This window comes from Chamaea fasciata, unplaced genomic scaffold (genome assembly GCF_029207755.1).
Source record: "Chamaea fasciata isolate MVZ Bird 193981 ecotype frontalis unplaced genomic scaffold, bChaFas1.0.hap1 SCAF_4, whole genome shotgun sequence".
In the NCBI taxonomy this organism is placed as follows: Eukaryota; Metazoa; Chordata; class Aves; order Passeriformes; family Sylviidae; genus Chamaea; species Chamaea fasciata.
Window position 1 is genome coordinate 9,025,885 of NW_027094089.1, and position 14,936 is coordinate 9,040,820.

The 14,936-nt window shown below is 38.2% G+C and overlaps 1 protein-coding gene across 6 annotated transcripts in view; it reads left to right on the forward strand.

Moving 5' to 3' along the window:
• Nucleotides 1–14,936, forward strand: part of MPDZ (multiple PDZ domain crumbs cell polarity complex component) — a 96,811-nt gene that overhangs the window by 49,519 nt on the left and 32,356 nt on the right. For 4 of the 6 annotated variants that reach the window (XM_066180835.1, XM_066180837.1, XM_066180839.1 and 1 more), the window contains 7 exons: nt 481–768; nt 1,669–1,792; nt 4,849–5,047; nt 7,908–7,949; nt 12,202–12,306; nt 13,095–13,187; nt 13,675–13,852. In XM_066180835.1, the coding sequence (XP_066036932.1) occupies nt 481–768; nt 1,669–1,792; nt 4,849–5,047; nt 7,908–7,949; nt 12,202–12,306; nt 13,095–13,187; nt 13,675–13,852 (1,029 nt within the window). The remainder of the gene's footprint in view (nt 1–480; nt 769–1,668; nt 1,793–4,848; nt 5,048–7,907; nt 7,950–12,201; nt 12,307–13,094; nt 13,188–13,674; nt 13,853–14,936) is intronic. The other 2 variants (XM_066180838.1, XM_066180840.1) reach the window with 1 other exon arrangement.

The following is a 14,936-nucleotide window of genomic DNA, read 5'->3' on the forward strand; positions in this document are numbered from 1 at the left end:
AGGTTTGACCAAGTTTTCACTTGTCACTCTTTCTGAGGGAGAGAAACCTTAATATGTTTCTGCTCAGTTAAATGGATGATAACGTTGCATTCTTATTGTCTGAGCTGCTTGAAATTTCTCTTTGCTTGTTAAGTGTGCTGAAAGTAAAGACGTTGGCCTTGCAAAGTTCTTTCACCTGAGAAAAACAACTGCATGCTTGAATTTTGAAAACTTACGGGACTCATTCAAGTTAGAGTTAGTAACTTATTTTACTTATTTCTGGTATTATAAAGCAGAAGAAATGGTCTAAGAAGTCAAGTTCACTTTATAGTAGAATGAATGCCTGTAGGGAACTGAAGATGAGGTTGATTTTGCTGATCTTGCAGCAAGTATGTTTAAGTTCTATGAGATTAGTTTTTGTTTAAGGTTTTAACATGAAGTGTGGTTTTGAATTATAGTACAAATGAATGGTGATTGTTCATTGTCTCCTGTGTTGAACAGTCTGTTGGAGAGGAATGCCCAAATGCTGCAGCTGATTTCCGTGTGTCTGAGAAGAATCTGTACAACATGAATCTGAATCAGAGACTGAGAGATGAACAGTCTGTAGTGGACAGTAGCCTGGAAACTGCAAATGATTTTACTAAAACAGATCTTCTGACTCTGGAGGTTTCAGATATCAACCAAAATGAAGGTGAAAATATGGCAGCATGGACTGGATCGCAGACAGCATCAGAAGCTGTACTAAATACAAGCCTTGCTACTACTACACAGCTTGATCCCAATGAAAAAGTAAAGTTATTTGCCTTTATTTTTTTAATAATAATTAAAAAACATATAGAAAGCCTGTAATTAGACTGAAGAATTTCCTGCAGAAATTGTCACAGGCCAATAGCCATGTATATTTATTGGATTATTAATGTTCTTCAGATGTGTTAACTCACATCAAAGCTTTGGGTTATAGACCTTTCCAACACAGGACATAATTTATGTCATCAAGATTGTATTTTCTCAGAGGCTGTCAGTACAGGGGTACATGCAAGTCTTCTCAGGCTTCGCATCATAGATACTGCTGGAGCACAGTGTACCCCCTGGGCAGGAGAGGGGGGTTTTCTTAGCCCTTATTAACCTTCACAGGGGCGTGAGTGCAAGTAGGAGGTGCACAGCTGCAATCAGGCCTAGGAAGCCAAGGGGAGGTGGTGCGAATGTCTTGCATCATAGTGTTCTTGTAAGGCTGTGCAGTTCAGCTCACAAACTGATGCTAATGCTACTGTGTGCAAACATACTTTCCCTTGATATGACAGTCACTGTGACATGTGTTTCTTATTTATTCCATTCAATGATTTATTAAGAAGTGCTTAAAAGAGCTGCAATTTTTTACAAGATTTGTTACTTTAGTACTGGCAGATTGTCAGACATCTGTGGTGAATGAATCTGAAGCCCTTGAATTCATTCTACTAATTCTGATTTCCCTAAATTAAAAGTGTGCTTTGTGATAGATTTGGTGTATTGTCTGAAAGAAAACAGAAATCAGACGTTACTTTGATGAACTGACTTTTCCATTGTCGGTATAAGGAATCTGACTTAATTATGTGCACGACTTTTGTGTAAGGCAAAAGTAGTTATGGTCAGTATGACCAATGTTATTTTTATCTTGGTAATCTGAACTGGTGTTATTTTTCCTTATGTTAGGATCAATTGCTTTCAATGGAAAAGAGATGCCCAGTATCTCTGGAGGGAAGTTCCACACCCCCAAATTCGGTAAAAAATATGTATGAGAAGACTATCATTATTGCAAAAGGCAATTCAAGCCTAGGTAAGTTAAGTGAACTTTTTTTGTAGACTCTTCAGGAATATGGCTGTTGTTTTCCCTTGTATGTACCCTGTTTTATTAGTAAAAACGAAATATTTTCCATTTAGTGGGGGCAGGATATTCTTTTGTTGCTGCTCCTGTCCTGTTTGACTGTGATGGCACTGGATCCATTTGCTGTCACTTAACACAAAAGTGAAATGTGCAGTCTCACTGAGACTTTGTTTTCCCATAAAGCAGTTTAGTCTTTCCTAAATGTTAATAGAACACTTTTAATGCATTGCTTTCAATGTAGCAATATAGTGGAAAATCAAGATATAGCCACGGAATGTTCTAGAAGAACTCTATGGTCAAAAAGCTGCAGATGAGACTTTCAAGTATTTGTAAACACAAAATGGTCTTGCTTCCTGAGGATGCAAGGGACTAAACAAGCTATTAATTTCCTTGCCTCAAATTTGTTCTTGAATCCAAAGTGCCTCTATGTTTCTGAAAATCATGTCGTGGATAAATTTAACAGATAGTATTTTTGGCTTAATGATATTATCATATTGTAGTGAAGTTAAATTGTTTAGATATCTTCAATCTGCAACTTCCTGAGCATACTGACTAGAAACATTTTGTAGTGAACACACACAATAGATGATAATGTGTTTCATGGTCCTGTCCTGGTCTCAGGTGTGGCCCTGGGCAGTGTAAAGGGGATAACAAGAACAGAACCCTCTGAGAGCCCATACTGGGAAAGCTTTGTGTTGAAAAGCAGTGGTGCATCCCTCCTGTTAGTAGCTTGTGTGTTCATTTGATTTGATTTAGGTTCCTGGTGCTGTTTCTTCCAGCCTTCTGCATAACCTTGAAGACTCTGGGATTGGCTTTGTGCAGGGCAGGGCTTTGTGTGGGTGCTGGCTGTTAGCAGTAATTCTTCAAATGTTTTAAAATGGGATGGCCACAGAATTGGATGTTTATAAACAGTTCCAAGTCAGGACTTCCTTGCTGTGCAGAGGTGGGTGTCAGTTTTTTACAGCTGTGATGCTGTATTTCAGTGGGCACCTCGACCTGGAATAAACTGCTTTCTTATGGCTGGATGCTCAGTCTGCCATGTGTCACCTTCATGAAACAGCCATCCTTCAAAATGAATCTGGTTGAAAATCAGGGTCAAGATGTAGAAAAGGCTGATATGGGATTAAGGTTTATCTCTCATTGGTATTGGGGGCTTGGTTAACTTCTACCTTTACTGGCCTCATTGCCAGGCTGTATAAAGTGCAGGTCACAATGCCGTTCAAAGTATCTGGATTTTGTAAAAAAAATTTCCTTTGCAATAAACTCTTCATTCAGTGGAGTAGGTTTTCATTTATGTGTATGAGTATTTCAAGTGCACATCAAAGTGCACTTTTAAGTGAACATCAAAGCAAATTTCATGTCAAGCGTAATATGGCATGAAAATACGAACTTGAGGCAAGGTCAATATTGGCAGACATTTTATACATTAAAATAAGACTGATCTTGATATGTACAAAATATGAATGTGAATATTGCTTTCTTTTGGCTTTTGACTGTAGCATTTTTCTTCCAGTCTGAATGTGCTCTGGCCTGGGAAGCAGCCTGGGCACAGTGACCAATTTGCACACATGGCTGCACTGCTTTTTCCTTTCATTTTTTAAAAAAATAGCTAAGTCAAGAAGTATGAATTATGTTGAAAGCTGCAGCTGCATCAATTAAATAATTGAGAGTTAAGAACTGGGACTCCTTTTTTTCCTTTTCAATGGTGTCATCCATAGTTTTCAGCAGCTCTTTAATGCCAGCCACTGCTGCAGTTCTAGCATTTTGACTGTGATTTTTTTAAAGATGGGAAGCACCCAAATGCAGAAGAGCTGAAATGCCATTGTCCTGCAATAAGTTCGACAACTTTACAGTGGCATTTTCATTTTTAACCTGAAACTGTAGGTGTCCAAAGTGTGACATCAGCCTTGTGGATCTGTAATGATGGTGTCAGCATAAAAAAAGGGAAAGTGGGTCTGTTGTATGTGTGATGTTTTCCTAAAGTGCTATTACATTACCTTCAGTAATGTCTGCTACTATCTTAACTAAACAGTAAGGTTAGGTTCGGAATTTCAAACCACATTTCAGAAAAATAGAAAGATTCTATTGAGCATTATTAAGAGAGTGGAAGTCCATCAAGGAAGGATTTCAAGGGTTCCAGCCCTGCCTTTCCCACTGCCTTAGTGAAGAACTAAGTTTTTCCTGAAACTGTTACTAGGGTGTAACAGTTCACTTCACTGCCCTGAAGATGACAGTGTCAACTCACGTGTGTAAGAACAGTCACAATGACACCGGAAGGCCGTTGTAAGGCAGTCCCCATAGGCTCCCCGTGGGAGTGGAAGGGCCAAGAACATATCTGTCTTATTTCCCATTACTGGAAAGAAAGTGGAGTTGAAGGGTATAAATATTGAGAAGCAGTATCCTTCTGTGCCACAGGTAGGATGCTGTTTTAAGTAAGATATTGGGCTGTATCCATTAACAGCATGCAGACTTTCAAAGAAGTCAGGATGTTTTTCTGGGTCTAAGCTATGGCCCACCTGCGAGAGTGGGAAGGCAACCACCATCTCAGTGGGATCTAATTCATGCTTTCTATTAAAAATAATAAGTATGTATTCGTTTTTGGCCTATCAATTAGCTCTTTAATCATTTTACCTTCTTTTTCAAAGGGAGTTGTCATAAACAAAAATGAAATGTGTATAAACTCAGTGAACCATTAGAAGAGTGGTGATTTTAAAAGGTTTTTAAGCAATTTCATTATCTTTCTTTTTTTTTGCTTAAATATTTAACTGTCTTACTTTTTTTTTTGTATTGAGCTGAGTATGTGAACTGACAAGGTAAAGTTACTGTTTTTGGGATTTGTAATTGCTGTCTCAAAGGGGGAGAGTAAGAGCAACATTTACAGGCTTGATGATACTGACAGGTTGACTGACTGACTTTTCATTTCCCTGTGCCCCAAGTTACATTTCTTTATCTCGACACCCAGAGCTGTGTCTCAAAGACATTAACTGTTTCATGTGTTTTTACTATAGGGATGACAGTAAATTCCAATAAAGATGGTTTGGGAATGATAGTTCGCAGTGTCATCCATGGAGGCTCAATAAGTCATGATGGACGGATTGGTGTGGGGGACTGCATCCTGTCCATTAATGAGGAGTCAACCACTAACTTAACCAATGCACAAGCCCGGGCTATGTTGAGACGACATTCACTCATTGGACCAGACATAAAGTAGGTAAAACTTGATGATGAATTATGGTCAGAAAAAGCTGATAATCAAAATTTGGTTATTTATGCAAGTATTTTAAGTGGAAATTTTGTTACTACACATCAATTTACCTTTAAGTTGCAGTGTCAGATGCATAATTCACCTACAAATTGAATTTCCACGGATTTCAAAGTTGAGATTACTTGTGTGAGAGGCTTCAGATGTTCTTAGAAGTCACTGTCATGAGTATCATCAACATAACTGCCCTGCAAAATTTTTCAGTTTTTTTATTGAAAAAGTAGAATTAGACAGAATTTTGCGTCATAATATGACTCTTCTAAATAAAGTTGCAATTTTCTCAAAATGTTTGTGATTCTTGAAGGTGGACTGTCCTGGCCATTGCACAAGTTTTGGGTGCCAGACAGAAAATATGAAATGATTGGTTGAAAGCATGATATGATGTTAATGCAGAAAATTAATGCTTAAAACACTTCAGTATGTCTATGACAAACAGTAGAAAAAACTCTATTTTTTGTAGCAAATTCCAGGTTTTTATGAGTACATATGAGTTCTTGTGCATAACTATCTGCTCTTGGTAGTAGTAGATTTAAATTTCCAATAATTAATACAGGTTTTGAGAAATTCACTTGAGGAAAAAGATTCTTCTTCTGAAGTTCACCCAATTTACAATATTTTAACTGTCTTAAAGTACAATTCTTTCTGGTTGCTGTGGTTGTGGAATTAACTTTGCCTACAAGCACTGTCTGGAAATGAGGCTGTTCCTGAAGATGTGGGTGTAACTGTAGACTCACCAATGCTGGGTTTAGAGCTTCAAAACCTAGTGGCTGTTTTCTCTGTTGAACCTGTGGTAACATTGATTGGGTCAGGTATGGAAATAGTTTAATGGACTTGTTGGTAATAGAAACCTCAGCTTATTCCAGAGGGTGGCTTTGAAAGAATCAGTCCGGTCCCAGTATGGCTATGGGTAACTGGCTGGAACTGAGATCAGAATAGACAGCAGGGCATTCCATACTCACTGAGAAGTATTCTAGCTTGGAAGAGACCTAGTATTTTGGGAGCAGGTGGTCAAAATACCTTCACTATAGGTATTGGGTTTACTTGCCTGTCCCATAGCTGTCATGTATTTAAGATTATGATTCAAGGTAAGCCTGTTTAAATAGAGGGAAATGCTCATATAATGAATTACATTATTGTTAATGCTGTCAGGAATATAAGTGAGTCAGTGTTGATAAACTGTGACACTGGTTACTACTGTAGGCTTCCAAACTACGACTCCCAGCTGTCATGATTGAAATTGGTTGTATGTGCGCATGCATGTGTGTATATCTGCTTAGGGACACAAATGCTGCAGCACCTTTCTTCTATGAGGAGTCTTTTTTAGTGCTGTAGTTCGTGATCAAATACAGGTGTGTTCATTATTTGTGCTTATCCTTTTATAGCTGCTGTATTTTATGCTGTGTGACTGCCAGTTTTGTTTTGTAGTCTTACTCCTTTGCAGATATGTTGGAAATACTAAAATCTTGCCTTATGTATGGATATTCAGATTTTTAAGAGAAAAATGCATCCTATTTCTGAAAGATATTGCAGAAAAAGGGCTGCTGCTATTCATATTCCTACTCAAGATTTTTGTCTTTTGTTTGTAATTATGTTCTTTGTTGCATTCCTATGACAAGTTTTAAAGTGAAGCCAGCTTCTCCACTTTAGAAACAGAAAGACTGAATTCTTCAGTAGCTTCTAAAGGAGTCTCGCAAGAAAAACAACAGTATTTTTGGGGTTATATAGTTTTGCTGTAAAACTATTCAGTATAGTCAAACTTGTCTTTCATTTTTGACTTGAAGGGGCCGTATAGGATCCCATTAAAATATTGTGGTGCAAACATTTGGGTAACACCCCAAATGAGAAATACGGAAATGAGGGGCTTCATGTTAAGATAGTTCTTCATGTTTGCTGAGAAGGACACACACTGCTCCCTTGTTCCCCTCCCATATTTGTCAATTCAGAGCTAATGTGGTGCATCACCTTGCAGCATTTTTGATTTAAGGGCCATCATTTCAAAGATTTAAGTTGAATCTCTTTGGTGTCTTCCTTGGAAAACAAGGGTATGCTAGCACTCAGACATAACCATCTAGATATAATTCCTCTTAGTCCTAACTGCAAAATTTACTGCTTAAGTTTTAGACTGAGCTTTTCTGGGGTAGCAGGGTGCCCCCAAAAAGTGATTAAGCAGAAGTATTTTGCTTCCAAAGAAGTATTTCAAACAGTGGCAAATAGTATTTGCAGAGAAAACACAAAGCCATTCTTACTGGCCATGGAAAGGCATTCTTTTATTCTATTAAAAAGATGATTGATTTTGAATAGTTCAAGACCCAGCAGTCTGAGTTTCAGAGTTGCGTATTTAATTTTTTTCCCCTCTGTGTGTAGAAAACCAGATGTATGTCTTTACTGAATGCATTCTGTTTCACTTCTTGTTCTACCTTGCCAGGAGCTCTTATATTTCCGTAATAAAGCCAGTGTTTTGTGCTCAGCAGCAGCTGCTTGTAACATCTGTCAGATAATTATAAAGCTGAATTAGAATTCACCTGCCTAAACGGAGGGATGAATTCCTGATCAAGAAATAAGAGAGATTATAATTCCATTTTCCATGTCTCTTGATAATCACTGCTATAGACTATAATAAAGAACAGATGTTTTCTGGGTTAGATGTAGATGAAGTGGAGGTGGAACAGGACAAAAAAAAGGAAAGGAAAAAAAACCAGCTCATACTTCTACATACATAAGTATGCCTCTCGCATTCAGCATTAGACATTGATATTGATTAACACCGTTGTAAAAAGATGCTGCATCGTATGCTTCACATTCTAGATCTTCTCCAGCACCTGCTGATGATCAGGCCCTCTGTTATGTGTGAGTATTGGTAATTCAGAAATTCATTATGGCTCTGTGTTGCAACTTGTCTGTAAAATCATTCCATGCTTTTATGACATCAGTAGTAATGTCAGGGATATATCCAGATATAGGTACATATTCTCTCTCTTCTCATGTATATTTGTGTATGCATGCACATGTGGCTGCACATGTGGATGTGTAAATATATTTTTTTAATTAAAAAATACAAAACTGTGTGTGTATAATTGTATTCTATATTTATATATGGCTTTAAACTTGAAGATTGAACACACTTTCTAAGTCTGGAATGAAAATACTTGTATTCTAAAAAAAATATTGCTAATATTTTTAAATCTCATCTATGACAGCCACCCGAGATGTGCTCAGAGCACGTGTGCATGTTGTGTGTATGTGTACAAGGTTCACTTCTAGAATTGGCATGTGCCATGTACTGATATCTGGATTAATCTCAGTGTTATATTTTCTGTGGCACTTACATTTTACTTCCTTCATGTATGCAAAGATTCAAATTGAACCTTAAATATTAATTACAGTGACTTGTCCTAAGCATTTTCCATACTTCGTAATTTATTTGTTGGTGTTTCAAGGTTTTGTGTGGCTGTTCAGTCAAGCGTGTGATAGATGTTCCTCTGTACTGCATGCAGTGTTGTGTTTACAAGATACTTTCATATGTACAACCATTAGTGTTTCCATTTTCACTGCTTTAGTTGCTAGTGCATATCTCTGGGGGTAGGAGAAGTGGTGATAGCTTGCAAGAAAGAAAACCAGAACACTTTTCTTTCAAGCTATACAGCTATAAAGGAGAGGAAGATGGTTAAACCATGCATATACTTTCCTTTGAAATTGTTGAACTTTAATTTCTCTTGCAGTGAAGAAGTATGACACGAAGTGGAGCAGTCATTTATTTATTTTGTTTCCTCTGTCTTCATGTCTGTTTTCTGGCCCTTTTTTTTTTCTTACTGTCTTCCCTGTATCTGTATTAAGACAATTACCAGTCTGTTTTGCAGGTGAATTATTCAGGTGCCTTGATGGGGTTTTATTTCTGCTTTACAGCATAAAGTTCAACAGAGTTGGTCAGAGGAGACAAAAACACTTCTTGTTCTGTGCCCCTCATCATCCCAGGCACAGGCTGAGCTGTTCAGGATGATGCTGAATGTCTTCAGATCTCACTTTGACCTCTGAGTGAGCTCCAGTATCAATCCAGCAAGTGATGGATTTGATAAGTGTGAGGTGTCTGCCCATGAGCACTAAGCAGGAAAAATATTCTTTCCTTTCAATAATATCATGCAGAACAGAGATAGCAGGAGGAGAGTCACATCAGTAATACAGGTAATAAGAGCAGTTAGGGAAATCTTTGCAGTTAACTGGACTTTGGGAATCACGAGCAAGATACAAAGGTGAACTCCACGCAATATATAACTTTTCATGTGTTTGATCCATGTAGGTTTTCTTTTTTATGTTATTTCTTTGCAAAATGCAAATGTTCTGGTTGATATTTGTGAAACAACTGAAGCATTACAGAAACCTAGATAAGAAGGGACATGTAGATAAGAATGAACAGTTAAAAACATACTTAGTGTTCCTTTGAGTGCTTTAAATTAGGCTATTTAGTACTGTAGTTAAGCACTAGAATAGAAATAGTATCTTTTTCCAAAGAGCTAAAATGTAACAGCTCCCAGTGAGATTATCTAAATTTTATTCCATCTGTGGAAATCAATTAGGTAATTCAGTAGCTCAATTTTAGATGCATTTTTTTTAGTGGTAAAACTGGCCTCTCTTCTTTATACTTCTGGTGCTGGACACAGAAAGGGAAGCTAAGGCAGCTTTTCAGAGACATTTCTAAGTAGCATTTAAAACTCTCTGCGAGCATCCTTTGAATCATACCTTTTTTATGATTCTGCACAATGTCAGTTATTTAATCATGTAACAAAACACAATAGGGTATCCCAGAAGCTGGAATGCATCTGCTCTGCCTCCCCTTTAAGATCAGCTGATCACCAGTACTCATGTTTAAGGTAAGGACTACTACTGCCTTGGACCTTGGCACTCTGAGTAATTATTTGCCTTGTACTCCTTGCAGAAAAGGACTAGACAAGAGCTGATATATACTGGACACTGTATAATCAGAGATCACACTCTGCTGTATACATTCAGGCTGAATTGGAGATAACCGTTTTCCTTTGTGGGAGTGTGCCATTCTCCTTTCCACACTTTGAACCATAGCTTCCACCTTCAGTTTAGCATAAAGGAGATTGTCCAGGCCTTCTAGCCAGAAGGTCTGTTTGCTTTACTGTATCTTTCTGCCAAGGGAAAACTACTTTATTTTCTACTAATTTTTATAAGTGATGAATATAACTGAATGAATGTTACATTTTCTTACATTGAAATGTAACTTGCAGGTCTTACAGGTTTTGTAGAGGCAAGGTATTCTTATGGGCCTGTTGGGTGGAGCTGCTCTATAAGCATTTGACTCATGAGAGTTTAGTGGGCATGACTACTGCTACTGCTGTAGCTCAACACACTTGGAGTTGGAGATGGCAGAGAAATAGTAGTCATTATTCTCCAAAATTCTTTTCTCTCCAGCTCTTTGCTGTTTAACTGCTGGGTCTTCACAGAAAAGCTGCTGCATGTCTTTAGCATTTCCCACTGCTAGAATTCCCTCAGGAAAGGCAGATAAGGGTTAGTGACTGATGTGGTGCTGAGAGTTTGTTTCCAAGTGTATGTTAACTTCTTAGCACTCCAGAAGGAAAATATGTTGTGTCAAGTAGGGTAACACTTACGTGTTCGAAAAAAGGCCAGTGCAGTGCAGGGAGATTTAAGGAGGAGGTAAAGCTAGTGATAATAATTTTAGAATGGATATGAATTAAGATAATACAGTTTTAGAGTTTTCCATAAACAAACTAGGAAGTTCCTTCTGTTCAGCACCCTAGACACCTTCATACTGACCCTTCTTGCACTTTTCTAGATATGATAGATGTGAGATGAAGTAGGGAGCATGCTTGGACACATACGCAGATGGAAAAGTAAGGTGGTCCTTACAATAATTTTTAGTAGAGTGTTTTAGACTGATAGCATTAGTTGTATAAAAGTTTATTTGCATTTCTTCTGATGCTTGATGTATTCAGCAGAAAACTACTGAGAGGGGGAGTCAGTGGCAATCAGAGTGTGACAAAGAGGAGACATCAATCAGGAATGATGGACAGGAGATGGCTCCTTGTGAAAACCTCAGACTTGAAAGAGTCTCTTCCCAGTAGCTTACATATCCTTGTGAGGTGGCCAAGACCTTTTTTTTTTTTAGCCCTGTCTTTTTCATGGGGAAATATATTATTTTTTTCTTTTAACAATGTGATGTGTGGCAATACAGACTTCTGTTTTTCTCCGCTTTTTCCATCAGCCTTACTTCTTGGTATACTTGATTCTATAGCTAAGCTGTAGATTTTTAACAAGACAAAGCATAGTTAAAGGAGGGCTATCTATGTAGCCCTGTTTCTACATGGTCATGGTAAATACTGTGTTATCCTTTGGCCTCCCAGATGGAAGCTTTTCGAGAAGTATTCTTCAGGCCTTAATCTTTTTTCCCCTCTTTGTTTCACTCTCCCCAATCTATTGGGCCATTTCTGTTTCTGGCATTCAAACATCAAGTGGAGTCTGCTCATCTTTTGGCTGATGAAACACGACTGTCTGACTGTCCAGAACTGGTTGGAAGTGTATGAAGGCCTGGAGGAAGGAATTGAGCAGGGGATTGGTCCCTGTGGCATAGGTGGTGTGCTGTAACACATTTTTTATGTCCAAACTCATGCAGTATCCACTAAAAGTGTAGAAATCTAAAATAAATACAGAACAACACAGAAGAGCACAAAACCTCCTACAGGCCAGCTTTCAGAAACATTTTCAGAAGTCAGGGTGGTAATGATGCCTCAAATCTCACAGATCCTTCAATATTTGTCTTTGCTTGAGGAATCCATGTTTTGAATGAAGCTGGATTGTCTCGTTACATTCCTGTCACTGTTCAAGTACCATTTTCATTAATTACAAAAAATTATGTGTTGTTCAGCTACCTGATTTGACTATAAATGCGTACGTGTTGCAAAATCACAAAGGATTTGTAAAAGTTCTTATTTCCAACATACCAGCGCTGTGGTTTTAAAGTCAAAGTGGTCTTGAGTGGCTTCTTCATATCCGTACGTCACACCCACTAAAAGGAGGACTGGCATTCCTACTAGTTTAATTATGTCCCATTTTATTGCAGTATTACGTATGTGCCAGCAGAAAATTTAGACAAGTACAGGGCCAGTTTGGGACAACAGACAGAGAGAGCTGTGCCACTTGAACATTTTCCTTCACATATTGTCAGGTGAGTCAAAAGGCTTACAGCTTTCTCCCAAGTAACTCTCAAATGTAACTCTTTCCATACACCTTGCACATTTTAGGAAGACAAGTTTTGTTTTAGAAGATATGAAAGATGGATTATTTTCTTCAGACCAGCAGCCACTACAATAAAAAGCTATTAAAAATACAGGTTTTGCTTTGACTAGCAAATTTTTATGCGTTTTTACAAGGCTGTTTGATTTGTCCTGGAAAGGAGATTGAGTTGTTTCTCATCCTATATTCCCCTTAATTTCCATGCAATTGGATTTCTGGATTGCCACAAATACAGAAGTGTTTTGAATATAGGACTTTGGTATTGTTGGTCTTTCCAGAACATAACTGGAAAAAATAAGCTGTACTGTTCATTTCCTTGAGTTTCAAAAATTCATTGCAGTTATAGTTTAGAAGTTCAAAGTAACTAATAGTTGTTTTTTTGCAATTCATCTCCAAAAGCAGTAAGCTTAGTTGAGTCATGCTATAGGAATTTTGAAAACAATAAATTAGCTTTGATTTGGTTCTGGTTCCAAATTGCAGTCTTTTATTCTGTGTTGTGGACAGAAACTTCAGATAAGCCACTTGCAGATAAAAAGTGGACATGGGATCCCTGAACACCATATGTATTCTAAAAGACATCAGAAAAAGAAGTTCCTTACCTGAATCTGGTATGCAAATTCTGATACTGGCAGGATGACTCCATATATGAAATTTTTCAGAAAAATCTAGTAATTATGTGTATTCTTTAGAAATAAACTGCATGTTCCTGTTTACCATCAGGGAACTTCCAGAGCTTCCAGAACGTGAAGAGGGGGAGGGAGAAGAAAGTGAACTTCAAAATGCAGCTTTCAGTAACTGGAACCAGCCCAGAAAGTAAGTGCAGATCTAGTTGCACATTATAAAATGTTGTCTGAAATTCAAAAATTTTGAAACATATTTTAAGAATAATAAAAACCCAACAGAATCGCTGTACTTATATATGTTGTGCATTGCAGGAGTGATTAACGGTTGACTTGTACTGCCATTGGACCAAATCCCTGCAGTCTAGCAGAGTCTTGATTGTTACAGTAATTTATCTTCACTTATTCCAAGCTGACTCTCAGGGTTCAAGTCAAAAAAGATGAAGAGAAAGATTCAAGGTTTCTACTAGAACCCAAAACAAAGTGACTGATAGTAGATTAAATTACAGAATTTCTGACCGATCCATTAGATAACTTCCACTGAACGACAAAACTTTGCAAGGAGGAGTTATTTCAGAATTTTACAAAATAATCGTGCAAATCCAGGTGTCTTCAGTGTGCGGCTTTGTCATAATCACAACAGATTTTAATTTGGTTTGGCTCTTTTTTTGTCACAAAAGGGTCGAACTCTGGAGGGAGCCTAGCAAGTCATTGGGGATCAGCATTGTTGGAGGACGAGGGATGGGAAGCCGCTTGAGTAACGGAGAAGTCATGAGAGGGATCTTTATCAAACACATCCTGGAAGACAGCCCAGCTGGCAAAAATGGAACACTGAAAACTGGAGATCGGATTGTAGAGGTACCATCTGAATGCCTTTTGCTGCAATTCCCCCAGCATCTCAGGAAACACTGAGATGGATGTGTGATGGGCTGACATCTTTGCAATTGTTCAGCTGATACCACTTGAGCCACACAGACTGTAGTACCATCTGCTGATGTTTGTGTGCTGACAGCTGCCTGTTAAGTTGAATGTCCAACCTGAAACAGATGACTGACTGTGAGAGCAGGGGTCTACAAAGCCAGCAGTTTGACCTGCTGATTTGAAAACCAGAGTGTAGGATAAAGCTTAGGTTTGGTGAAATGAAAAGATTTTTCACCTTTGTGTACTGGGTAACAATAGAAACAGCCAGTGCAAACCATGCAAATGAATGCCAAGATTTTTTCCATTTTAAATCTTTATTGATTCACATAATTCTTACGCATCTAGTGCAGGAGTTAAGGGAGGCACAGTTATTTTTTTCTCTTGATGTGAAGAAGTCTGTGTTTGATTCTTGAGACATCAAGAAAATTTTGCCCATGCCTGAGTGTAATGTGGTATTGCAGGGTGGGATTTATCTTCATTTCTCTTCTACTTAGCTAGTCCTATGCTCATGCAGCCGCTTCTGCTTTCTTACTTAAAGATACTGAAGAATAAACATACTGAAGGGAATAGATCTTTCCTGGCATGACTACCAACAGTGTCAGATGCTACCCTATCTCCAGTGTCTGGCTAATAGGAGCTGCCTTGATTTAACCCTGCTGGATGCCCTTAGCTGACTATGCATCAGTAAGACACACAACGAGCAGAGTGATGGAGCTGGTGATTCTGGCTCAGACTGGGCTTGACTTACATGGTGGTACTGAAAATGTAGTTTGCTGTTTGCGCAAAATCGAGGATCTTTGAACAATACCTTAGTATAGGCAGCACTTTCTAAAACAGGCTGGAACAGTTTGAAGTGTATAAGAAGTCAGGAGGTGGAATTTTGCTTGAAGGCCACAAAGTTAAAAACATTCGTTTCACCTGAATAACTGGACTTTTATGAGTGCAATTGTCTCGGACAGTGATGCTTGCAGAATCTGGAATGGGTGAGTGGAATCGAAATGTTGTGTTAATGTGACTGTTT